This window comes from Lagopus leucura, unplaced genomic scaffold, assembly GCF_019238085.1.
Source record: "Lagopus leucura isolate 7727_CA_CO unplaced genomic scaffold, USGS_WTPT01 142-19_obj-0_obj, whole genome shotgun sequence".
Classification (NCBI taxonomy): Eukaryota; Metazoa; Chordata; class Aves; order Galliformes; family Phasianidae; genus Lagopus; species Lagopus leucura.
Window position 1 is genome coordinate 9394 of NW_024967678.1, and position 26890 is coordinate 36283.

At 46.3% G+C, this 26890-nt stretch overlaps 1 protein-coding gene across 2 annotated transcripts; it reads left to right on the plus strand.

Moving 5' to 3' along the window:
• The first annotated feature begins 14318 nt into the window (after positions 1-14318).
• On the plus strand, positions 14319-19359 carry DRD2 (dopamine receptor D2). Of its 2 annotated transcripts, XM_042893981.1 has the most exons (7): positions 14319-14594; positions 16712-16821; positions 16893-17029; positions 17183-17373; positions 17588-17680; positions 18332-18647; positions 19166-19359. In XM_042893981.1, exons 1-7 carry the CDS (start codon positions 14319-14321, stop codon positions 19357-19359), a joined length of 1317 nt encoding a protein of 438 aa, XP_042749915.1. The 2 variants fall into 2 exon arrangements, with proteins under 2 accessions (XP_042749915.1, XP_042749916.1); XM_042893982.1 differs by lacking the exon at positions 17588-17680 and having other exon boundaries at positions 18329-18647.
• The last annotated feature ends 7531 nt before the right edge of the window (positions 19360-26890 follow it).

Consider the following 26890-nt stretch of genomic DNA (forward strand, 5'->3'; position numbering starts at 1 on the left):
GTTCAAAGCTGTTGACTGTAGGTGGTTTCTACACAGATCACACATCCTCACATTAATTGTCAAGTCCCTCTCAGCCTGACTTACCCACATACAAAGCATGAAGCCGTAGAGTTAACAGCATGTGGAGCATGAATCACTGTTCAACAAGTAGAATTTAAAGTCAAAAAGATGGGGAAAAAGCATCGTTGTTTTATAAGTATAGATTGCACACACATTTCACTGCAAAATAGCATGGGTTATATTTCTTACATGTACAGTGTCCCATTCAGTTGTTCTTTTAACCACAGAACGGTCTCAGGAATTCATAAATATATCATAGAACCACAGAATCCTGTGGTTATGTTTTTGAAATTATGTAAAAGTCACTTGCTTGCAGCAATCTAGGAAAAGTCTATTGGCAATACTGCTAACTCCATCAAAGCTGTGTGGAGAACCCTACCAAAGAAGTGGAAATAGCACCATCTGTAATTTTTGTGTACTTTTTTTCCATTTGTTGTTTTCACTCACCAGAAATTCTGCTACTTCAGAATCTATTCCTTATGTCTCATTCTTTAGAGAAGAGTTGTAAAAGCACTTTCTACTGATCTGTGTACCGTGTGGTTCTCTTCTGCTTACATAGGCAGGGAATGTATGCCAGGCAAATCTAATGGAGAGAGAAAGAAAGAGAAAGGCAGACTTCAGATCTTCTGCATATCTGAAATAATAACACTGGGAGAAATAATTGTGCATTGGCAGGATTACATAGATGTGAGTTTGGATCCTGCTTTTTGCTTTAATGTTTCTAGAGGTGGTAACTACAGAGCTACAATTATCTGATATAAATTAAGTGCTTTGCCCATCTGAAGTTGTCACAGCATCATAAAACAAGATTGTAAGTTTCAGGCTTCAGAGAGAGGCATGTGAACTTCTGGAAGCCAGGTGAGGCTGGGCTGATGGTAACTTGTAGCAAATGGGGTCTGTATCAAGAAGAAGCAAAGAACCTCCTTTTTCCTTTTTCCTTTTTCCTTTTTCCTTTTCCTTTTCCTTTTCCTTCCCCTTCCCCTTTCCCTTTCCCTTTCCCTTTCCCTTTCCCTTTCCCTTTCCCTTTCCCTTTCCCTTTTCCTTCGGCGCATCGGTGAAAGGCTCGGTGGTGATGTCAGTTAGGTCAGAGGTCACATGTGGTCCTGCATTCCCACCCCACAGCTGTCCCCTGACACAGCCCCATATCACCACTCACCCGCTGCGCTGTGCGGTTACACCACGTTGATGCGCGGAGCAGCGGCGCTGTGGATGCACGCGCAGCTCTCACGAAGGAATCACAGCTTGGCATCCATTCTCTCTGCATGCACTGCACGCATGCAAGGAAGCAAGCACAAAGATTGCACTTCAATCCTTCTCAGCTTTGCTGAAGTGTGAGGCACCTGCCTGGAAGAAATACTCAGCGCTTCCCTTAATGGCACTTCACTGTGGTGTCAGTGTATTCCTCCCCGTATGCTCTTGGGGTTGCACACTCAGGCTGTTGCTGGCCTTAGCAAAATCTCCAGGCACTGGTCAACGGACAGCACAAACTTGCTGTTAAATACAACTGGAAGAGAACAGCAGCATTTTGTAATCAGGTTGAAAGTGCTGAGCAATGGCACTGACAGCGAGGACCCAGTGACACCACTGAGCAGAAAGGCCTAGCACATACTGTATCACAGAACCACAGAATCGCCAAGGTTGGAAAAGATCTGCAAGACCATCCAGTCCAGCCATAAATTATTGGTATGATTCCCTGTGCATCCTTCTTCTAAAATTCCACCTTAACATTAAAACACACAAAAAAACACTCCTGCCCCCCCCCCCCCCCACCCTGTGCTTGCCTAAACTTTGGAATTCAAATTTGCCTTTTAAGAGCTCATAGTGCTGATATTTTGATGCGTCTTGAAAGGACACAGCAAAACCTTTAGGGAGGAGTAATTACCCTGGATACTCCTGTGTTCGTTGCTGGATTGAAAAAATAGTTGTGAGAGAATTTTAACATTCTGGATGGATCACTTCAGTCCTGTGGGGCAGCTGAATCCACTCTATGTAACAACCAAACTGCCCCATAGCTGTAAGAACCCCAAGGGCTGATACGAACTGCCTTACCTGTGGGCATACAGTGTGCTGTATGGAATTACCTACCTGTGAAAGTGCAGGGAGTATTTGGATAGGAAAAGAAATCAAGCTTCACCCAGAAGAAAGTAGGGTTTCATATTACTTGGAAACATTTGGACATTGCTACTTCCACTGTGCGCAGAAGTGGTGGAATGAAGGTCCAGGTCCTACGGTGTTTTTACAAAGCATTTACTTGCTTGACTTTAACCCCCTCTGGCCAGGCTTGCCCTTTTTCTCACACACTTCTTTATGTAAGTCATCATGTTTTAGACAAATGCCACGTATGAATTCTGTAATACAAGCTTTATGTAATACAAAACTTTGAAAAGAATACTTATCTTCAAGTGCACAAGTGTCTGCAGCTCTTCAGATATGAATAAGAAGGATTTGGCCCGTGAACCTCACAATCATCTCATAGCAACTCTTTTGCAATTTCACCCAGTGTGCAGAAATTTCCTCTGAACTCTCAGGGAATCTGGAAAGGAGCTTTCTGACACGGACAGCCGACGTTTCAAGGCTGAGAGATGTAGGATGGGAAGCACGTCCACACAACCATGTAATTTAGCTGTAAAGCTTCTTGGCACAGGATATCTGGGTGCTAAATGTTCCTAAACACTGCTAACCTAGATGTAAGGGGAGACCACTGCTAATCTGGGTTAGGCAGTTTCAAGTACAAGAGAAACAAATTCTCCCAGGGGCAATAAATGTACAGGAAGGAAACTTAGTGAATGCCTGAGATACAAACTCCTGTTTGATGAGTGGCAGCTTGCAGAAATATCACACACACTGCCCCATTCTCATGCTCCTGCCCAGGCAGTAAGTTTCAGCTTCTGCTGGAGGAGCGGCGATGGACTAAAGGAAAACTGTCCAACTCCTCAAGGTTATTCTTATCAGGCTACAGGAAAAAAATACAGTGGGCAACATCTTAAACCATAATAAGGTTTGGAACTCAGGGGTAAAAGGTTTGCCAAGATTTGTTTGGGATCAAACGTTGCGGCATTTTACGGAGAAAAACATGCAGTAGGTGGATTTGCCTTGGCTAACTGTTCAGGAGCACGCAACTGAGACCGATTAATTTGCAGCAGAGTGTTGCTAACTAGATTCTTTGGGAAGGGGGAGGCAATTGTTTAAGTCCTGTCAGATGCATCATTCCTTGTGCTGTTACAAAACCAACCTATATTCAATCTAAAACGGTTGCTAATAAGTATTAACTCCCCTTCCAATTGTTCCGCTTCAATCATGTTTTCTCTTGCTGTCCTTCATCTGGATATTTTTAGCATCATAATTTTTTAAAAGATGTGACTCTGTGTTCAACTGCTTCTTTGCTGTACATCCCTCCCAATTATCTTGGTGGGTATTTTTCTCTCAGCCCCCTGGAACGGGTTTATTTCTGGTTTACTCTTCCCTGTTGGTTTCCATGTGGTTATGTGGGAGGCTGCACAATCTTTATCAAAGCAGAGAGCCATGATTAGTCCATTCAGAAAATGTAAATGCAGCCTTATGTGTTCTGTAGCACTGGAGAAAGAGGGATAGACTGGAAGGAGCAATAAAAGCAGTCAATAATACAACACAGTGGCGAGCCCTGTCAGAAGGCCTGGATGCTCAGAGTGACGTCCACACTTCACATTTCTAATGGAGCTGAATAAACACACCAAACCTGTGTATGCTGTCTGGGAAAGGCTAATCAGAGTGCAATCCAGCCCTGCTGAACTAAGGGAAATCCACGGTGGCTGTGCAGCCTTGCTCTTAACATTCAGTGTGACTTTTTCTTCCTTTCCGTGCGTGTTCCATTATTTATCCCAAATTTCAGAATCTGTAGCCTCAGCTGTTTCTATCTGAGAGCTGAAAACACACTTATTAGTTGATAAATGCATGTATCTGATTTTACTCACTTTTCAGGTTGCCAACCACTAGCGCTGTGGATGCATCAGCAAAATCAACACTATTGAGAACGCGCTGCGCAATCTGCAGCTCTGTAGAGAAATGAACCCTTCACCAGCATCTCAGGTTTCTGAATCGCATTCTCCTGAGCACTAGAATTGAGGAAAGACATCAGAACAGTTAAATGCATTACCCAGTACATTACACCTTGCAAATTACTTGTCTGATCTGAGCGCTGGCCCCAAGCACTATTTAGATTTCTCATGCGGTTTGGAGTTTTAACAAATTAAGATTCTGCTTGGCACAAGCACTCTCCTGACCTCCTGTAACCTCCTTATCTGCATATTTCAAGCTTTCATGTATTTCTGAACACAGTCTGGAGAAGTGTGATTATCTGCGGGACTGCAGGATCCTGAGGTTGGAGTTCTAACCTTGTTCTGTTTTCTCTGGTGACCAGTCCAGACAAGCCAGTCCAAGCAGAGCCTTGTCTACATGCTTGGAAATCCTGCGTCTCTCAACAGCAGAGAACAGGGTGCCTCAACCAGCTCACCGTCCTCTAGCACCTACACGGAGATGGAGGAGTCCCATTTTAGTTATCCATGCTTGATAAGCCACAGTTATAAAGGTCTTATTAATTAAAAAATCATTAATAACACATATATTTTAAAAAAGCCATCAATATGACTGAACAGTAAGAACGGCCCAGTACGTGAACATTTATAATCTCTGTGAGGTTATGGATGCTGTAAAAATGTCTTTGTGGTTGTACAAGAATACGTCAGCAACTGTGATTGAGTGAATGCATGAGCTCCTTATTTTCACCTTCTTAGTGGCAATCTGATGCTAATAATCAGAGATTTTAATTATCTGACTAACGGGAGAATCAAAAACTCAACATCCAAATCTGTGTGCTAGCCAGGATTTCTGCATGTCTTTACTGTTAGTCTTTGTATAACATCTGTGTCACATTGTCTTGATCTGTAAGTCAGGATTCCAGACCTCCTCCAGTGTAAATAAGCTGTAAAAAGGATGGGGATAGAGTCTTCAGAGGGATCTGTTGTGATAGAAAAAGTGGAAATGGTTTCAAACTGAAAAGTGGGATTTAGATTGGAGCTGAGGAAGAAGGTTTGGCAGTGAGGGCGGTGAGGCGCTGGCACAGGTTGCCCAGAGAGGCGGTGGTGCCCCGTCCCTGCAGACAGCCAAGGTCAGGCTGGACGGGGCTGTGAGCACTGCTGAGCTGTGGGTGTCCCTGTGCGCTGCAGGGAGCGGCACCAGGCGGCCTTCAGCTCCCTTCCACCCAAACCATTCTGTGATTCTACAAAAACATTGCCGTTATTATTTTACAGCTGCACATGAAGGTACAGCCAACCTTTGGGCTTCTGTTGGTGGTTCCACTCTAGAAAACAGAAAAGATGAGCAGAGCAGTCTGCTCTTCGCAGTCAAACAGCAGTAAAGAAGACTTTGGGATTTCCCAGGACAGCTCTGGGGTAACTGCTGCCCCCAGTCACGACGTTGGTTCTGCAGAGCATTAAGAGCTTGGACTTGCCGAAAACTTAATGGCCGAAGCTATTTCCATGGGCAGTTGAACTGAATCAGTGTTCTGCAGAAAGCAGTTGCTTTTCCCACAGATTTTTGCTCTGGCTTTTTTCCTCATTACAAACTCAATAATCTCTCTTTGCTATCAGAGCTTCTTTAGCTGCAAAGTTCTGGGTTCAGTGCTTCTGGCAGAGGTGAGTGCTTCTGGAAGAGGAATTTTGCCATTCCTGTTCCACATCACCAGTAAAGCCAAAATATTCTCTGAATACCCCTTCTAGAATAGAAGCATATGTATTTCTTCTGAAAGGTGCTTCACTAATAAACAGAGAGCTCCACGCGATAACAATGCGCAATTATTCGTTCTGTAGGAGGATGTTTGCCTACATATGATGTCTATTGCTTTGCAATTTCCTTTCCAACTGTTATTTTTATTTATCTGGAGGTTTGTTTTTTTTCCCCCCCCTAGTGTGGAAGAAGAATCAATTAGGAAATTGCAGCAGTGACAGAAAATGATGAAAAGAAGTAATGATAATAAAGTTAAGATCCCTCGGGTCCTCGCATTGCAGTTTGGTTAACTGCTGAATTTCTGATTCAGAAGGGCTCAGATCACAGAGCCTCCATATGAGACGGTTTATAGGAGAAAGGAATAAGAAAACGAAAAGGGCACTCAGAGGAAACAGTGAAGTAAAGCAGTGACTGAATAGGAGACAGCTCAGCTTCAGGTTGTTTCTCTCAGCACTCTGCCCTAATAGCATCACACTGAAGACATTCCCAGTGCGTCCGGTGTGAGAGCACATTGATCACTAAGAACACGTCTCATTTCTGAGTGATGAAGCCAAATCATAAGGACTTTCCTGTCCAACCGACCCCATGTCTGAGTTGGGAACAAAACTGCAGGTCTGGTGCTTGTACTTTGCAAAACACCTCGAGGAGGGCACAGATGGCACCAGCACTGAGAGGCAGTGGAGGTGGGCCAGCATATATAGGCCAGGGATATCACACTCACACATCCCTGAGTCTTTCCTCTCTTCTTGTTTCTGTTTGCTGGAACAGTATTTAATGCTGAGAGGGACCTCAGTGTTATTTCAGTACTGTTACACATCAGTTTGCAGAGAAAAATAAGACACAGATATGGTGGAAAACAGAAAATAAAACCTCTTTTGAATCTCATTGCAAGTTATTTCTTCAAAACGGGGTGAGAAGACTGAGCTCTGATGGGAGGGTGAACGAAACTTTGCAGGATGAGTGTGTTAGAGAGCACGCTCCTTTTTGCAGTGTTACAGTGCATTTGTTTTAGGAAGGTGAGTGCCTGGCAGAGGCTTTCCTTGCACTTCTCTGCTTGTTTCACCTCCAGCAGATAGGGAACATTTGTTCAGGCCATGCACGCTTTGCTTTTGGTCACCTCTGCCCCCTTATTTATATTGCTGATGAATAAAACCGTCACTGGAGGTAGGCTTTGGCCCGACTTTAACTTCCATAATTACTTGTACCAAGCACTCCATAATTAAAAACATTAGTGACTCCCTGCAGCGTTTCATTGGAAAGAGTACCTGCTCCTCCCGAATAGGATGGAAATATTCATGACTATCTGGAGCCCCATTAATGACTTTCTGGGTTAAATGGATATGCAAACAATATGGAATTTGTAACTAAACAGGTCCAGATCACCAGGCTCGTGCACCGGCAGAACATCTGTGCTGGAAAACAAGCGTGCCCTGCACCATGGGGGCAAAGCCGCTGCTTTCCCACGGCTCATGCCATCCACCTGGGCTCTGAGAGGGTTTCTCTTTTTCCCATCCATTGGCAGGACAGAGGCAGTGTCCCCTCACCACCTCTGCAGTGCTCGGCAGCGGGGCTGAGAGCACAGGGACAGCAGTGAGGGGCTGGGTGAGTCAGGTGGGGCAGCGTGGCTGCCTCATGGTGCTGTCTGATCGCATGTGACACCCCTTGTCACACTGCATCTCCCATCAGCTGAGACATGAAGGAGAGATGCCCAGCTCCTTCTGCACTGCTTCCCTGCTGTGTGAGCAGGGGGAGTTGTCCTCAGGTGCCCTGGGGGGGGGAGAGGGGTGACAGCACAGTGTCACTGCAGTGCTGTCATGGGGGCATGGTTGCAAATTCCCTCTGCAGTGTGAAGGGCAGCAGGGGGAGGTCCGACCAGGGGTTGCAGTGCTGGTGGCTCTCTGCAGGCTGATCTACTGTAAAGGTTTTGGTTTGGTTGGTGGGTTGGTTTTGTTTGTTTGTTCAGAAAAATCATCTTGCTGGCACTCTAAAACAGGTTTGAGACACAGATATGGTGGAACTCAGCACCGAGCACACTGTATCACGTTGCACATCTTTGGTCTCCATGTTGCACATCTTTCTTATGCATCTCTTTGAGACCCAAATGCACATGGTATTTCTGCTACAGAATCACGGAATGGCCAGGGTTGGAAGGGACCTCAAGGATCGTGAATCTCCAAACTGCTACCCCAGCCAAGGGCCAAATCCATCTGTAATAAAGTCAGAATCTCCAGTGGGAAGAAGGCCATGCCTAGCAGCAGTAGAACTTCTAGGAACTCACACCTCTGTGTCACAAGTAACAGCTAAAAGGATCTGCTGTGTAGTGAATCTGTGCCCATGGGCCAAATTACTGAGTTAGGAGGGGGACACAAGAATGCAGCAACAGTACAACTGGATGTATATTGCTGGTATAAGAGGTACAGAAGTGCTGTGCTTATCTGGAAAGCTGGGTGGGGACATTCAGACAAACACTTGCCACGATGCAGAGCAGGAACGACACGGTCTCCCTGAGTCCTTTCCAGCACTGTGGCCATGACTGCTTTGCAGAGCTCAGTTCCTCGATGCTGAGGGCCCACACCATGGCAGGAGATGGAAAGGATACGTCCTGGACCACATATGTGTCCTTGCACTTCCAGTTGACTTGCAAAGCTAACAAAGGTTGGTGCTGGAAGTCAGGATTTAGGCAGAACAGTGGAGCCGATTTGGGTCAGGGATTAAATGATTAAAGATCATTAGGATTTGAAATTTGAGCAACGCTGGCTGATCTGTACAGGGGAATACATGGAGCCTCCCCACCTCCATGGGCTGCAGCTGCCTCTGGTCCCCACCCACCATGAAGCACAGAGCATCCACTAAAAGGGACTTTGTGGAAAACATAAGTCATGCACAGCTCAGGGCAAACCCCACCAAACCTGGGATGTAGAGAGGGAAGTGAGAAAGGGAAGAGGAAAAAGGTCTGCTTTGCTTTCCTTTGGAATTTGCTTCTTTTGGCAAACATTTTTGCAAACAAGCTTAGCGATAGGAGTGGCAGTGAAAAGAGCAGCTGCTAAATGAATGTTAGATGGCATAAGTGGAAGACAAATATTTGATATCCTCAATGTGAATTATTATTATTTACTTTTAATAAAGTATGGCTGAGGGCCTCGGTGCTGAGTTGTCCTTGTGCTAGGTGCTGCATCCATGCTGAGAGCCTGACTGGAGGGAAACACTGTATATTCAACTGAGGAATTAGCACAATCTATTTCTGCAATCAAATTAAGTTATACTCTTCAAATACCAAGCATCAAAACGTAGGGGGAACATTCATCAGACCAAACCAAAGCACATTTTAAATCTTTCTGCAGTTGCCACCTTTTGACCAGTGCTAAGAAGTAAATCTCATGGAATGGCTCAGGTTGGAGGGCAGCTCAAAGCCCACCCAGTGCCACCCCCGGCCGTGGGCAGGGCTGCCCCCCACCAGCTCAGGCTGCCCAGGGCCCCATCCCACCTGGCCTGGAGTGCCTGCAGGGATGGGGCACCCACAGCTCTCTGGGCAGCCTGTATAAATATTTTGCTCAAATTTCAACCACTTCTGTAGATAACTGCTGGGGAGGGAGGGAAGGGATGCAACTTCTTCATTTCCCGAGAAATAATACAATTAGCTCTACCAGTGATTAAAAGGTTATTTGCAGACATTGGTGGATGATCTCAAATACAGAACAAAATCTGAAAGATGGATTAGCAGCATCATAAGGCTGGGGAGCTATTAGATTAGTCAGAGGCTCTACTCAGAGAGATCTAGCATTAGTTTACATATTAACGAATTAGGGAAAATGGTCTTTTGTACAAAACAGGATGTTAGGTCTACTGCAATGCAATAGTTAATTAGAAGGAATGTTTTTTTAGTCAGAAGACCTGCCTCTGACAGCAGCCATCGTCATGTGAGAACACAGGAATGAAGTCACATATGATGCTCACCCTACCAATGCAGCATTCACCATGGCCATTACAGATTACACTAGAACCTGAAGTGCAGAACATGGTTATTTCCACAATTGGCTTTAATGTGTGCCCAACAGAAGGGTTGTTGATTTTAAGAAAGGAATTCTTCATCCTTAAACACTGAAAATAAGAAAGAAAGGGACAGACACTTTAGTGGGGTCTGTGTGGTAGGAGAAGGGGAAATGGCTTGAGACTACAAGAGGGGAGATTGAGGCTGGAGCTGAGGAAGAAGGTTTGGCAGTGAGGGCGGTGAGGCGCTGGCACAGGTTGCCCAGAGAGGCGGTGGTGCCCCGTCCCTGCAGACAGCCAAGGTCAGGCTGGACGGGGCTGTGAGCACTGCTGAGCTGTGGGTGTCCCTGTGCGCTGCAGGGAGCGGCACCAGGCGGCCTTCAGCTCCCTTCCACCCAAACCATTCTACGATTCCATGTTCTGGCTGGGAGTCCAAGACTGAGAGCGCACACAGTCAAAAATAATGTGAAAAACAGTCCTTATCTGCCCATCCTTTCCACCAGGCTGAGCACTGTTCAAGTGGGTTGTGTTTGGAGCAGCTCCAGCTTGCAAAATTCTTAATCTGCCAAATGGTGAACATGGTACAGCCTGCCCTGTACCCACGTCTTCTCCAGGAGTGATAGGAACCAATGGCTCTGCACCAGCAGCCTGCCAGGCAGGAGCCATAGCACCCTTTTCATTACATGGGTAAAGGCAATGAGGATGGTTTCTAGAAGGAGATTATTGCTGGAGGAAGCTATTCATGCATCCTACCATTTGGAAGGAAAACCACTGATCTACAGCGTAAAGAGCCCTCCTGTCTTTCCTGCTGGGCACCTGCTAAGCCTCCGCTGAGCAGGACTGGCAGCTCCAAGGGATGCTGGGTTGGCTGGAACCAATGCTTTGAGCTTGGAAACCTGACTGGGGTGGGAATAGTGCTGGGGGTTCCTCATCACTGAGGGAGAGGAGCTGGGGCTGCTGTGATTCTCCTTCCTGAGCTGCTGTTGGGTCAGTGGCTCAGACATGGGGTAGTGCAGAGCTCTGAGTGGTGCTGAAAAGCAAAACACTGTGCATAGAAAATGTCATGTTTTGAATAACACAGTACTTGAACACCCCTAAAAACCCCCACTGTAAAGGGTTCCCCTAGAGAAAGAGCGTGGAGGAAGCTTTTCCTCAGGCTCTCACAAGGAGTTGATGGGGAAAACTGTTACATCGGATAGACATGAAGGTTGTGCACTGTTGAAGTTAAAATTCAGTTCCAAAAAACCCAAATCTTTATCTCTCATCTCTACATCTGGAGGTGCGCAAGTAGCTAAACCTGCTGCATGCATAATCTTATTGCTGGAGAGAGAGAACCACTAAGAAAAGCAATGAGAAAATATCCAGAGAAGGGCAACAAAGCTGCTGAGGAGTCTGGAGCACAATGGGGTGCGATGGGGAGCGGCTGAGGGAGCTGGGATTGTTCAGTGTGAAGAAGAGGAGCTCAGGGGAAACCTCACTGCTCTCTGCAGCTCCCTGACTGGGGGTTGTGGTGAGTTAGGAGTTGGCATCTGCTTCCAGGGAACAGCAATAGAATGAGAGGAAATGGCCTCAAATTGTACCAGATTGGATATTAGGAAAAATTTCGTCTCCACAAGAGGGGTCAGGCAGTGGCACAGCTGCCCAGGGAGGTGGTGGAGTCACCATCCCTGCAGGTGTTTAAGAACCGTGGAGACATGGCACTGAGGGACACGGTCAGTGGGCTGCATTGGTGGTAGGTGGATGGTTGGACTGGGTGATCTTACAGATCTTTTTCAACTCAGTAATTCTAAGATGAGTAATTCAAGGGATTTTTCATCAGCATGAGCAGCAGCAGCAGCAGCAGCAGGTTCTATGGTTCTCAGCTAGGTCCAAATTCACAATGTTTTCCTAATTCCTGACCTTGCCTCCTCCTCAGTGCCTGTGGATGCCATGCCCTGCAGATCCCTGTTCCCTGCCTGCTGCTCCTCACTCTCTGGGCCAGCAATTCACCACACACAGCAGCTCAGGGCTAATATGCAAGGAACAACACAATTGCTCCAGGAGCTGCTTCCCCTCACACAGAGCTCCTGGACAGGGAAACAAAGTACCTCCTCCTCCTCTTCCTCCACCTCCCTCCTCCAGCACAACACCATCGCCCTTAATTGCGGTGCCTGCAGTGCATTCTCGGTGGAGCCCAGAAAACAGCATCAGGAGACATCTGCAGGACAGAGGCTGTCAGTTTGACAGCTTTCCTGTGGCCCATCGATTCCACATCTTCTGAAGAAAATGACAATATTCAGGAAGGCACTGTAGTGTACAAACATCACTTAGACATTGATTTCTGGGAAATAGAAATGCCTTTGGAGCAAATCTGTCTCTGAACACCTTTCCCACGCAGCCTCGGGCCAGATTGGAGCTGCAAAGTGTGGGGAGGAACCAGGGCTGGCATCGGGCACAGGGCTGTGACCTTGCTTCTCCATCCTGCCCTTTACCGCTCGGTAAATCCGCAGCTGGATTAGCTGAGGCACGCTAACAATCCGTGTGGGCTCCCAGCTGGAATTAAGGTGGCTTTGCCGCAGTTAATTCAGGATGGAATTTGTTCTGTTTCAGGGCTCTGCCCACACCTGCGTCCCACGGCCCTGCATGAGCAGCCCTGATTCTGTGCTGCCCTGGCAGCGGTGTGCAGAGCTCCGACCCCATTCCCACAAGGCTGCAGGTGCCAGTCCTCCCTCTCCCTTACATTTATGATCCCATCCCCCAGCCTCCACCCATGCAGCTATTTGGATAAAAGCACTGAAGACCCCTCCTTTCAGGGCGGTTTTCTGAGTGTTGCTCTGTCCTCTGCTGAGAAACCATCGGCAATGAAGGGCCATGAAGCACCGTCCTGTTCTGGGCAGCACCAAGAGGCATTTCCCAGTTGGTCAGGGACACTGATCCTCCCTTCCTGCTTGTGAACTAACACCGGACCTTCCTGACTTTCTCCTAAAATGAAAATACAGGAGAAGGATGGCGGTGCAGTTGGGTTTGCAACCAAAAGTCAGTTTTATGCTTTCCCCCTTTTTTCCACCAGACTAAAAGCTGAAACAGACCAAAGCCATTACACTGAGTTACAAGAAGCACAAGGTCAGCTTATTACTCTGCTCTGGAAAATAACCTTGGTGTTCATCAATACGATGTGACTGCGCCTTGCACAAAATGCTCTTGGAAACAGCTGTGCAAGATGTGCTGAACACAACAGCACTGCAGCTCTAACGTGGGCCATCGCTGTGCCTCTCAGACAGGAACGTGATCGGGTGTGGGAAGGGCAGTGGGAGAAGGGAACTGGGCTGACCTCGAGCTGTTCTGTTTCCCAAACCAGAGCCCAGCCTTTACCAAACCTCCTGGTGACCAAACACCCTTTCATGCCCATTCTTTTTCTTGATCCTGGAATGAATCTGAGCCATGGCTTTGTAATTTTGTGCAGTTATCGAGTTGGAAATGAACCGCAGTCAGAGCTCGGGAGCTGGAACAGCCAAGGAGCTGCACATACCAAATCATTCAACTCCTTTTATACTTTCCAGATACTTTTCCATGTTCCTGCTTTATTTTTTTTTCCCCATCCTGCATTATATGCATGTTTCTGCCTTCTGTAGATAGCTTTGCATTATCAAAGGGCAACAGGAGAAAAGAAGAAATTGTCGCTGCATTTAGCATTGATTTTTCCCCCTTCACTCTGAGTCACATAAGCTAACATTTAATTAATTTCTGACACTTTGACAGTTTTTAAGAAGACATTTGTAGAGCTATCAAGTGCTTCTGATAGCACTGTCAGACAGACACTTTTTGAATTATCAGCCATTAAGGACCCATATGCAACAAATTTCCAGGGTTTATTATACAAATTGTTCTCTGAATGAAAAAAGCGCACAAAAGCTCAGTGAAACATAAAGAAACCATTGTTCCCAAGTGAATTTGATATTTGCAAATGTTTTGCTATTTTGATCACTTACGTGGTTTTATAAATCTGATTTGCTTTGTCTTTTAGTGAGAAAATTAAATGGCCTTTTTTAGGGTTTGTTGAGAACGTGGCCGGATTTTCAAATCACAGTGGTCTTTATGGAGGTGAAGCTTGGCAAATATGAAACGGGTGATCTCAGGAAGTGCTGAGAAGTGAAACAAGGTCTGTTTCAAACCTGAAATCCCAAACAAGCAGCCAAAAACTTCAGCTGCTTTTAAACTTTTTGACCGCAACCTCTGACATGTCCCCTTTATGTAATAACTGCAACTGATAGCCCAGACTGCAGAAATCTGGGGGAATTAACCCAAAATGGAAATGAACTTCCCAAATCCCTGCCCAGGTACCTGACCTTCAGCTTAAGCTGTGCTCTGGATGTCCGTAGCACTCCCATTCAGCAGCTATCTGCACATGGGAATTCAGAAGCAAGGCCGCGTCCGCATGGTCATTTTGGTTTTATTTTACATGACAATATTTAACTGTTTTTCCAACACCTTCTTTGTGCAGGGTGGAGCTGGGACCTGGCAAGTTCATCTTCATGGATCCCCTAAACCTCTCCTGGTACAACACTGGGGACAGGAATTGGAGCAAGCCGCTCAACGAGTCCAGCGCAGACCAGAAGCCTCAGTATAACTACTATGCCGTGCTGCTCACCCTCCTCATCTTTGTCATTGTGTTTGGCAACGTGCTGGTCTGCATGGCTGTGTCCAGGGAGAAAGCCCTGCAGACCACCACCAATTACCTGATCGTCAGCCTGGCGGTGGCAGATCTCCTGGTGGCCACTCTGGTCATGCCCTGGGTGGTCTATCTGGAGGTAGGTGGCCCAGCTTTGTCTCTCAGCACTGAACGGTTCTGGTATAGGAGTACCAAGGGGAAAGGTTTGGCAGTTTGGACATCAGCTATTTCCAGACCTCCTGAACTTCCCCAGAAGTGTTATGAGGGAGAATTTCTTCTCAGAAAGAGTGGTCAGACATTGGAGCAGGCTGCCAGGGAAATGGTGGAGTCACCATCACTGGAAGTGTTTGAGGAAAGGGTAGATGTACTATGGAGGGACATGGTCAGTGGGCAGTATTGGTGGCAGGTTGGACCAGATGATACTAGAGGTCTTTTCCAACCTTAATAATTCTATGATTCTATGTTTTAAATTTCCTAATAGTCGAGTTATTCAATAGACAGACATGATAGCATATGACAGGTTTACTTGAAAATACGCTACTGTTCAGAAGGCTGAATTACCACCCAACTGCTTTGAAAATCTGGCCTATAAATCCAGGGATCAAGAATGAAAGATCTCAAGTTTGTTTTCAGGACTGCACCAACAAACTGTTCCCAAGCACAAGAATGAGCCCGAAACAACATCATGGGTGTCACACTAAAACTGCACCGAGCAGTAATCAGAAACCTATTCCTGAAGGACTAGAGTAGTAAGAAGAGCAAGCAGTTGTAGAAGTAGGTTGTAAATCCAGAGCTTTTATGTCACAATATATAAGAGAAGCAGACTTACAAGTGAGCTACTTGTCACATTACTGCCGTTAGCGTGTCGCTTCGGTACAAAAGAGCTCTATGCTTCTGCAGCACAGAGCCGTACTTGAGTGGCACATTGTTTTAAGAGAGCCAAATACTCCCAAAATACTGTTTACCCAGCAGCACAGGACTATTGCAACAGTAAACAGCACAAAAGAATGAAAAGCATCTCTGGAGAAAAGAGTGGAAAAGAGAAGCTTCCCCCTGTCCTTGGCTGGGATGGCTGCATTCCTCAAGCAGCCAAGAGCTGGGATGCTGGCGACCGACAGAGAAAGCATAAGACTGGAACTACACTGAATTTGCAATTCATTTTCAGGCATTTCATTAGGAGAGGAAATGATAAAACAGAGGCAAGCAGTGGAAGAAGCCATAATCAATCAGCTCGTTAAGTATTAATGCAAAGCAAAACAAATCCGCTGATGTGACACGGGCTGTCGAGAAGCCACAATACTAATTATCACTCCAGTTAATTATTGTTTGTGTGGCACTTTAAAAATGTAAAGCATTGTGCGTGTGCTGAAGCATATTAACATGACCACAGGCTGGATGTGACTGTAGCTAATGCCTCTGGGATGAGTTACACTCATCTATTGTATTTCTGTCTGACAACAGCGCTCGTGCTGCAAGGAGCCCTGGCTCTCTTTGGGCCAGCCGTGGGGATAGCAGTGTTTTCCATTCCCTCAAACCCATGGGTTCAGGAACGTGACTTTGCAAAGCCTTATATCTGGCTGGGAACCTTTGCCTTCAGGCAAACTCTAGTCGAAGTTACTGATGTGACTTTGTCTCTTAAGAGATTTTTTAATCACTGAGTATTCATCTGTCACTCAAGCTTCAATGCAGTCATTCTTTCTTTCTTTTTCATGCTCCCTATGGTTATGTATATCAGAGCAGAAATAACTGAAGAATAGTTATCTTATTCATTCTATTTTCAAATGCAGTAGGACTCTATTTTTATTAGAGGGAAATATACATTTTCCATCACATGCCAAATACAGCAGTCCTAATAATTGCTATTAAACTTAATTTTCAAAGTTCAGTTTCAACAGCATAATACAGGAGAAAACGTCTACTGGTAGCTAGAAGCGTTATCTCTCAGTCTCTGTCTTTATCACAACAAGTAACGTGTCAAAGGATTTTCACTCTGAATTAAATTCATTTTGTTCACAAAAATTAATGCACATTAAATTTCTTCCCCGGCTTGATAAACAAAGACACAAAAGGAAGGATCCTTCTTCCCTGTTACTGATCTTTGCCAGGTGTAATTAAATTTAAAGCATAAGAGCTTTAAGGAAGAGCTGTGAGTACAACTAGTGTTGCTTGGGATATGCAGTCTCTGCCTGTCCTGCCAGACCCCTCCATAGCACTCCTAGCAGGGGATCTCCTGCACTGACTGCGTTCTCTCTGCAGGTGGTTGGGGAGTGGAGGTTCAGTCGGATCCACTGTGATATCTTTGTCACCCTCGATGTCATGATGTGCACCGCCAGCATCCTCAACCTCTGTGCCATCAGCATTGACAGGTGAGGGCTCTATGGTGACAAACCCAGGGCAGCTCTTGCAGGGTAATGCAGGTCTGTGCCTCCCGCTGCAGGTACACGGCCGTAGCGATGCCAATGCTGTACAACACCCGCTACAGCTCCAAGCGCCGGGTCACCGTCATGATCGCCGTGGTCTGGGTGCTCTCATTTGCCATCTCCAGCCCAATCCTGTTTGGCCTCAACAAGGCAGGTGAGTTGTGCCACCTGCAGCTGGCTTTTGGCATCTACCTGGCTCTGTGGGGTAGAGTGCTCCTTCCACTCTGGATGCTCTCATATAGAGGAGGGGGATGTTGGTGCAGGTCCGACAGCAGGGACAGCGAGCCCGAAACCTTCTGTCTTCCAGATGAGAAGGAGTGCATCATTGCCAATCCTGCCTTCGTCGTGTATTCCTCCGTTGTCTCCTTCTACGTCCCCTTCATCGTCACCCTGCTGGTGTACGTGCAGATCTACATGGTGCTCCGCAGGCGCAGGAAGCGCGTCACCACCAAGCGCAGCAGCCAAGGCCTGGACTCGGACACGCATGCGCCGCTGAAGGTAAACTCTGTGGCTTCCTTCCTTCACTAAAACCATGAGGGACTCTTGGCTCCATTGCTGCCTCTCCAGAGTAGTCTCCATCCTAGCACTCTAGTCACATTGATTAATATCTGCTTCATGCCCTGTGCTTGTGTTTCCACGTGTCTCCCCCACCAGCAACCCTTCCTAATTACTATCTGCTTGTGTAACCTATGAGCCGGTGCTTGCCCCTTAGGACAAATGCACTCATCCAGAAGACGTGAAGCTCTGCACAGTTATTGTGAAGTCCAATGGGAGTTTCCAAGTTAATAAGCGCAAAGTGGTGAGTGTTAAAGAGAAGTGGTAGTTTTTCAGAGCACTCAGCTTTCCCCTTTTCTCCCTTCTCAGGGCTCAAAATGAATTTATGCAGTGTGGGAGAAAAATAAGCTAAGAACAAAGGTTACCATTCAATCTCAAAATTTAAATATTCTTCCTGTTCCTTAGAGTGAAGCAGGGGGTTTAACACCACAGAGCTCAAAAAGCCAGACTAAGCTCACCTAAAGATCAGCTATAAAAGCCATGACATTTTAACAATTTTTGTCTCTTTGATTTTCTTCTCCTCTCTATTATTTACTTTAAGTCTTGGACTGCCTTGGCTGTGTTGGGTTTTCTTGTAGATTTTGTTTTTATTTACACTGTTAAAACTGAAATCAAGTATATGAGGAGGGGAGACAGTATCTCTCCCATCTCTTAACCTCCTTGTGCAATGAAGGAGCAAGAGTCATTTCCTGCAGTTCTGTCAAACTCAAATGTATTCTCACATGTAAACAACTTTTAGACCTTTCTCCAAGGCTCTCCCAAAAAGCAGGGAGGGAGAAGAGATGTTGATTGTTCTTCAGCGTCATCCAGCTTCACTCACAATGAATGTAAGAAACGTTCATTGCTCCTCCCTGTATATTTACCTGCCTTATGGTGTGGGCATTTGCTTCTCATCCAGGAGGCGGAAAGTCACATAGAGATGGAAATGGAGATGGTGTCCAGTACCAGTCCCCCTGAGAGAACCATTGCCAAGCCAGCAGCACCAAGCAACCACCAGCTGGTTGTGCCCATCGCCTCAAGCCGGTGCACCTTGGACAGCCCTGGGAAAGTAGAGAAGAATGGACATGCCAAAGAAAATCTACACACAGCCAAGGTCTTTGAGATCCAGTCCATGCCTAATGGCAAGACGAGGAGTACTCTTCTCAAGGCTATGAACAGGAGGAAACTCTCACAGCAGAAGGAGAAGAAAGCCACCCAGATGCTAGCCATTGTACTTGGTGAGAGCGCACATTGGCTTCACCCCGTGTTCCTCAAGACAGGCAACAGCTAGTCAGGGTTAAGGCACCCAGTCTGAGTGCTCAACACAGACTGTTTTCCCAGGTTCCTAAAGGAACAGTTCCACTCAGTACATCAGAAATGTGTGTAAACAGGCAGGAGGCTTCAAGTAGGAAGGCTGCATCCCTCCAGCCAGGAATATGGCACGAGGCTGTACAGAAGGCTCAGGAAGCTGTCCAGCTGTTCAGTGTTTGCAGTGCCAAAAGACGGGGCAAGAAAGATCATGTGCTTTCTAATACAGCTTATAGCACAAGAGGCAGCATAGTTCAGTAAGAAACCGGTGCCTCTGAAGGCCAGAGGTTTTGATGCAGCCTATTTACAGCAGCAAAGAATTTCTTTACCACTTGGTTACTCAGGATGTAGTCAGAGACATAGCAACAAACAGAAGGTTTACTGTTCTCCTTCTCAGAAATTTTCCAGTTTTCAGCAATCAAGATCTGTCTCTTTCCTTTCCCCCCAGGTGTTTTCATCATCTGCTGGCTCCCATTCTTCATCACTCACATCTTGAACATGCACTGCGATTGCAACATCCCCCCAGCAATGTACAGCGCCTTTACGTGGCTTGGATATGTCAACAGTGCTGTCAATCCAATTATTTACACCACCTTCAATATTGAATTTCGCAAGGCTTTCATGAAGATCCTCCACTGTTAAAAGTAAAAACATTAACCATAATTTTAAGAATGAGAAAAAGAAACCAATGCCATTCACGCGCACAAACAGGCAGCCATGGAGAGGTCTCGAGCTCTTGCACTGGGCATGAGGAGCGCAGTGCCGTGGAGCGCCGTGCCCACACGCCTCTTGGCAGGGACATCATGACCTTCATGCTGAGGCTCTCCCACTCCTCGGGGCGACCTTTGGGCTCCGGGACATCCATCCCAGAGGCACGTCTAAGAGTTACCCTCACACTGTGTTTGAAGTGGAAGCAAAAATCGAGACACACTCGCTTGATTCTTGCCTGTGGCCATCTAACCTTGAGTGCATTAAACACAGACACTCGCAGAGCCGCGTGCAGGCAGTGATGAGTCACTGCTGCTGGCTCGTGCATGGAGTCACCGATACGATTCTCACCAAAGACAAGAGCATCTTTTCCGCTTTGCAATAGGAGCCAACAGAGCTTGCAGAAACTCCGTACAATATCTTTGCCTTCACCTCCAGCTGACTTACCCAGCATCAAACTGCTGCAGCCCTGAGGGAAAACACACCTACAAATTTAAGAGGTCCCCAGGTGGGTTAAGAAGGCTCTGCCACCTACAGATCCAACCCCTGCAACAAGCAATGGGCAGAAGGAGAAGAGGGAGCATAAGTCTCATGCAGGACCGCTACATCAATGTAAATACGAATAAATAGGATGAACTGAACAGAAGCCCAAGCCAAAAAATAAAAGGAGAGAGAAGTTAAAGAAGTGACACTTTGTACTGCACAGTATGCACTCATGTCAAACAAGACACCAACCATCACTGATTGTCAGCCAGCCCAGCAGCAATTTCTACCCACCAGCATTTCATCTCCAGACTTTCTCAAGAAGTAAAAGCCAGGTGAGGAGCGATAGCATGATGAATGTAGAGACATGATGACTGTGTCAGGAGAGGCTGTGCATCTGGGGCCACATCTGTTTCAGATGTGAACTTGGACAGGACAAGTTAGGTCCAGTTCTTTCCACCTAACTTTAAGGCACCATAAAGCCAAGGATCACCTCAGATATGGTTTACCTATGTTTCTCAACAGGGAGTGTGTAACGCCGTGCCTACTTCAAATTAATAGCAAATGAGATCGAGACTGTGATTTTGGAAAAAAAGCCAGAATAAAAGCCCAAGAATGTCCCTAGCTAAACCTGCTCTGTGTCCAGGTGGGACTCTGGATGGGTCCGGATGTTTCCAGCATCCCTTACCCTCTGCTATGTTTCATAGTTTAAAACAAATGGAAATCCATAACAGCGTAATGTCACCACGATGACTCTGGCATTGCCAAATCCACTCTGTGCTTATCGTACTCAGTTCACAATATATTTTGTAATATCTCTGTAAATAAAATACAGTAAGATGAATAAAATGACATGGAAATAGGTCTGGCTAGAAACTGATGTAGGCTCTGGAGAGCTTCATGATGACAATAGCCATATGCAGAGGCAGGCTCCCTCGTTCCAATCACCCGCTCTTTCCTGAAGATGTTAAAGCAATCCAGAGAGCAATATAATCCCCTTTTTCTCTATGCAGTTTGTGGAATATCCACTCATTTTCTGCTTTAGATCAGACAAAGACCGCTGCCAAGCAGCACTTTTTTCATTATCTGTTCTTCCTATATAGTTAACAAAGTGTTTTCCCATGGGATGGGCTGCACAGGCTGTATGTGTTCCAGCTGTACATCAAGGAGAGACTGTGTCAGGTGGCTGTAACACTTGCTCTCAGTCGTCTTCTGAAACCAAGGCAGGAGTCCCACCTTGATCCGAAGCTTTCCCATCTAATCCTCTGTTCCTGGAAGAAGCTGATAACCAGTGTTATTAGTATTTTGCCCATGGGCTTTTATAACATTTGAACATGGCTCTTCGAGGTCTGGTCACAGCTATAAATTTAAATTACAGATGCCTGAATGTGTAACTCAAGAGGTCTCAGGCACAGAAGCCAGAGAAGTTTCCACCAGGTATGTGCACGTATTGATGGGAATCAATTCAGACTGGTCTTAATTGAAAGATTCAAAGAATCACTGGATGAGGAAAGAAAAATTGATAACCCAATGCTTATTTTTCTATCACATTTACAAAAGCAGAAATGTGCCATTTGGCTCTGTGAATTCCCAGCTGAGGAGCTGAATCAAAACGGAAAATAATATGCATGTACACAAAAAAAAAAAAACCCAAAACAATTAAAGCATTTGGAAGTCACCATAGGTGATATTTGCTCTTTACTAACGCCTGGTGTGGGCCCTGAAAATTACCCAGATGTGGGTAAAATGTCAACCTTGTGCCATAACTTTACCTTCTGCTCAGTGTTAACTCAGGATGGGACAAAACCACCATCTGTACTTGCTTTCTGAATCCAGCTCAACACATCCAATTTCGCATTCATCTGGTGATGAACAGCTCTTCCAAAACACCATGGGGAGAAAGAAGTACTCAGAAGGAGTCTGTGTTCTTCATGAATTTGCTAGTTAGGGTAAAGAAGGATGGGTATATTTTCATAGAGATTATGTATCTTTTGAAAAGAATTACCCACAACCCATCATCATGGGGAGACCTCATTGCGGCCTTCCAGTACACGAAGGGAGTTTACAGGCAGGAGGAGAATGACTTTTTACATGGGCTGATAGTGACAGGACATGGGACTATAAAAGAGGGGAGATTTAGATTGGATTAGGAAGCAATCCTTTGGTCAGGGTGGTGAGGCTCTGGCGCTGCTGCCCAGAGAGCTGTGGGTGCCCCATCCCTGCAGGCACTCCAGGCCAGGTGGGATGGGGCCCTGGGCAGCCTGAGCTGGTGGGGGGCAGCCCTGCCCATGGCCGGGGGTGGCACTGGGTGGGCTTTGAGCTCCCTTCCAACCTGAGTGTTCTGAGATGACCATTAATTGCAATGAGGCTTTAAGCCACCTGCTCCTAACGCTCTGGACTCAGAGGCGTTCTATGGGAATAACTGTATCTCTGCTGTCCTTGGGAAGGAAGCATTGCCATGTCTGCTCAACTCCTCTGCAGCAGGTTTGCCTTTCCCAAAAGCACCCACTCTTAGAGAACAAGCTATAGCACTTCCCGTCTATGAACCAAGCCTCCACAGCTCTGTGAGAAGATGAGAGCTCCTGTGGCTTTACACAGAATGAACAATTGCCAAGAGCAAGAACAGCCTGCAGTGGCACAGCACCTGGCATGGTGACATCCAGCCCCGAGCTGGGCAGCTCCTCACAGCAATAAGGCAGCTGGAATGCACAGGGCAATGAGGTCTCCTGCCGCAGACCTGGGCACAATACTGAATACAATTTGAGAAAGGTTTCTTTCTCTGCTGCGAGGTGAAATCTGCTCAGAAACACCTGTTACAACCCTTTGCTGCAGTCCTTATTTTGTGATTCAGTATTTGTGTTCGAAGCTTGAGTTCTGCTTATGGAGTCTTCCCATTCCTGCATTTCCTCCATGGCTCACGGCCCCATGCTGCGGTGTAGCAAAGCAGCTGGGGGACCTCCTGCCTGCACCGATGCTTCCCTGCTTGCTCCCGCTGCGGCTGTGGGTCTGTTGATCCTCCTGACCAGCTTGTTGAATCTTGCTGAAAGGAAAAGGAGAGCAGAAAAACAGAACAAAACAAAAAGCCACTACCCCTGTGGTGAACATCTCCAGTGAAAACACGGCTCCTGGAGAGTCAGGAATGTACATTACCCATCATCAGTACATGTGACGGCAACAAATGTCCTCATCCAGCACTGTAATTAAAGAGAGACTTGCAGAAGCTACTCTGATGTCATCTGCTTGTTTCATTCTTTTACCAGAAGCTGTGACAAAGCTGCTTTGCTGTAATGGGTCGGTCATACATCATACAGACACAACAGGAAAGGATGGGCTGTAGGTGAGACCTTGTATTTTTTCTGACTTGCTTTGCAGATCAGTCGCGTTTCTTCTTTCTCCCTTATCTCAGTTTTTGTCCAGGAATCCCAACTTTTGTCTAGACAAAGCGTCAGATGTGGGAAAGAAAGGGTGCAGAGAGCCAGGCAGAAAAGGCTCTTAAATCTCCCCATGTCTCTTCTGGTCTAGACAGAGGCAGACTGGGGAGGGAGGGATGACAAACAGCCGGGCGCAGTCGCACTGGTACTGCTGGCACAGCAGCTGCCTGCAGTGACTTCTTGGCTCTGCCCGGCCCGCAGCAGCACAGGCTGAAGGCGGTGATTGAAAGGCACTGCTCCCACCAGGACACCATTCATCTGCTTGGCCTGCAAGAGTCATGAAAACAGACAAAATGAGCCAAACTCATCCACCAACCTGCCACCAGTTTGGTGCGCAGCAATAAACAGTCCTGCGGAATGAACAAATTCTCAGTCTCCTCGTGAAGAAAACACACACAGAGCACTATGGCACTGCAGGCAATCTGTGTAGGTACAGTATTTTTAGCACTATAGCTATGTAGGAATGCATATGCCCAAAAAACCTAATTCTGGACCTCACTGCTCTGAGCCCACCCAAGGAGAGAATCCCCACCACCAGCAGCACTACTGAGGACGAAGGAAGGGCTCACAGGGAGCTTTTCTCCTCCTGCCTTTCTCTTGTCTTATGCTAGAGACTGCTAGAATGTGTGAGAGATGTTCATTTAGGAACATTCGCACTTGTGCTGTGCTTATGCCACACTGTTTCCTCGTGCCAGCTGCTGAGATATTTGACACTGATGCAGGAATCAATCCAATAGATGCGCACAAACCTCAGCCAGGCTCAGCACAACAGCAAGACCTCAGCCTCAGCCTTGGCTGCCACACCACTGGGGTTCTCTCCAGGATTAGTTTTCATTATACGACAAAGCAACCACAAAACCCAGCAGCTGTTCCTGCTGCCAGGGCAGAGCTACCAACATAGAATTCCGCTTGATGGCGTTTTGCTCCTCGGCATGAACCAAAGGCCCCAGTCTACTCAGTCTTGAGCCAAAACAGGGCAAAAAGAGAATTTCTTTTTGAAATTGAAGTTTTACAAAGTAAAAAGCATTTCCAAAGCTATCAAGTTCAACTCAGACAATGTCCCCATTCTAACCCAACGGAGTAAAAGAGGTTCCAGGAAGAAGCAGCAGGACATACACACAGCAGAAAAATGAATACCAGTTGTACCTGTTAAATTAACTCATTCTCTGTAATCAAGGCTTTAATAATTAAAACAGGTCCCTCAACTCACATCTTTCTGAGGATACCAGACTGTCTGTTTCATAAATAGCTTTTGACTCATAAATAACAACTTTATTCACCAAAGGAAGAGCAGTGATGATGGACTAAATATAATTAAGGTATAATGAATAATTAACAGACCTAGAAATTACTTTAAAGAGAGTTAAAAAGCAGAAATAAACAAACCTCAGTTGGGAGAAAATGGGGTCATAGCTTCAGGCTTTCTGACTGCACCAAGTATTTGCTACTAGCTGTTCATTTAGCAATGCAGCCATGAGGCTGGTTTTGCAGACCACAAGGAACCACAAAATTAATGTTTGCAAAAAATCTGATCTTGTCTGCAAATACTAACAGTGACAAAGGAGCTGACAACCGAGAATCTCTGCAGATCTCATAAGCTCTGTCAAACCATAAGCTGCAAAATGTACAGGGCTTCAGAGAGAAACATGGGATGTGATAAGAACAAGATGGGTTATGACACCGAAACAGAACTGGTGAGTTTTCTCATAGGCTGCAGAATGCAAGTCTAACAACTTGGCTGGCTGAAGGCAGGGACACAGAGAAATGCATTCATTCATCAGTAGCACAGCACATGTTCCCTCTTGTCCCGTATCAGACAAGAGATGGCGGCCTCAAGTTGTGCTAGGGGAGGCTCAGATTGAACATCTGGAAAAAATTTTTCTCCAAAAGAGTGGCCATTGGCACAGGCTGCCCAGGGAAATACTGGAATCATCTCTGGAAGTGTGCAGAACCACAGAGATGTGGCACTGAGGGATGTGGTCAGTGGGCCGTATTGGTGGCTGGTGGATGTTTGGACTGGGTGATCTCAGAGGTCTTTTCCAACCTGAACAACTCTTATTCTATGCACTGTTTTGCTATAAATGGCATTACAAGTCCAGAACAACAGGGATCCAGCTCCTGCAGTACATATGAAGGCTGGAGTCTAGATGAGAAAATCACACCAAATTAACCTGGAGATGGAGATTTATGACTGAATTATTGCGGCTTGGCAATTTACTGTGCTATGGTAATTGAGTTTGGGCATGTTCTCAGCTGGTGGCAGATATGCAGTAAACTGCTCTGGGCTACACTTTCATTATGCTTGCAGTAACTCCCTTAGCTTTCACTTGCTATGAGTGAGGACTGTGTGGCACCGTATCACTGCTGCTGTTACCTGCTTGGCCCTTGAGCCCACTTAACCCAACCCTTCAGCAGTGTGAGTTGCTCTGACATCCTGAACATCTTGTTAACCTGAAAACACTACTTTTGCAAGAGTCTCAGCAGGTTTTGGACAAGTTCCACCTTTTCTCTCTTTTTTGTTGTTGCTGTTTGTTTCATGATGGCTGTTTTGTTGCTTCCCCCTCCCGTTACTTCTGTCCTCTGACATCTCCCTGCACTCACTGGTGTCTCTGGGGATGAGCCTTCAGAAGAGCACAACTGTGTGCAGTCGCAGGAACAAGCCAGCCAGCAAATGGCCCTACTCATCTCTCTGGGGAGACAACAAATATTCCAGCAAAGTGAGGCAGGTCAGGCTCAGCAAAGCCCTGTAGCAAACTGTCATTCCCAAAGAGACCAATTCCCCAAATCTTTTCTAAAGAGTTACTTTTTTCCTGCTTGAGGAAGGCAGATAAGCTTGTCCAAAGAACAAGAATAAAATCTGCCGTTACCAGAGAAGCTCTCCTCTGCCTCTCTGAGAAACAAGCTCTGGTGGAGAGCAGCAGCACAAATGCCATGGAATGAGTCCAGCTGTGCCCCAGACTTAAATCTGGCCATAGCCAAAAGCTGTCAGCATCCACAATGTTTTTCCATTTCTGAAGAAGTTCACCTCTGGGTTAACAGCAGCAGAGAAAGGCTCATTTTATAGAACATAGAATAATTTCAGTTGGAAAGCACTTCTAAAGGCCATCTGGTCCCACTCCCCTGCAATGAACAGGGACACCCACTGCTCCATCAGGTGCTCAGAGCCCAACCTTCCTTTATTGCATCTGATTACTGCATCTTTTTTTGGTCTATCCCAGCCAGATCTTCCTCTGCATAATTGCTCCAAAGGGAGATGGAATCTTTAACACAATATTTTTTGATGAGTTGCACTCATGCAACTCAGTATATCATGAGTATTTGTATTCTGGAGCTATTGCAGACAAGAAACCAAGGAAAGCTCTGGGATATTCATTCCAGAACTCCCCCTCGTCAAGTGGCATTGGATGGAGAGATTTGTTATAAAACCAGATGTAAGCTGTTCACGCTGATCCCGTGTGGAAATTTGTTGCCTTAGGCAGAACATAAGTGCAGGTGGATGCACAAAATGGGTGCACATTTGCAGATGTGGACCTAAAGACCCCACCTGGCAA

Coding starts and splice junctions, on each gene's coding strand:
- DRD2 (XM_042893981.1), top strand. CDS start 14,319: ATGGATCCCCTAAACCTCTCCTGGTACAACACTGGGGACAGGAATTGG. Junction 17,030..17,182: donor GTTTGGCCTCAACAAGGCAG/GTGAGTTGTGCC, acceptor TCTGTCTTCCAG/ATGAGAAGGAGTGCATCATT. Junction 18,648..19,165: donor GATGCTAGCCATTGTACTTG/GTGAGAGCGCAC, acceptor CTTTCCCCCCAG/GTGTTTTCATCATCTGCTGG.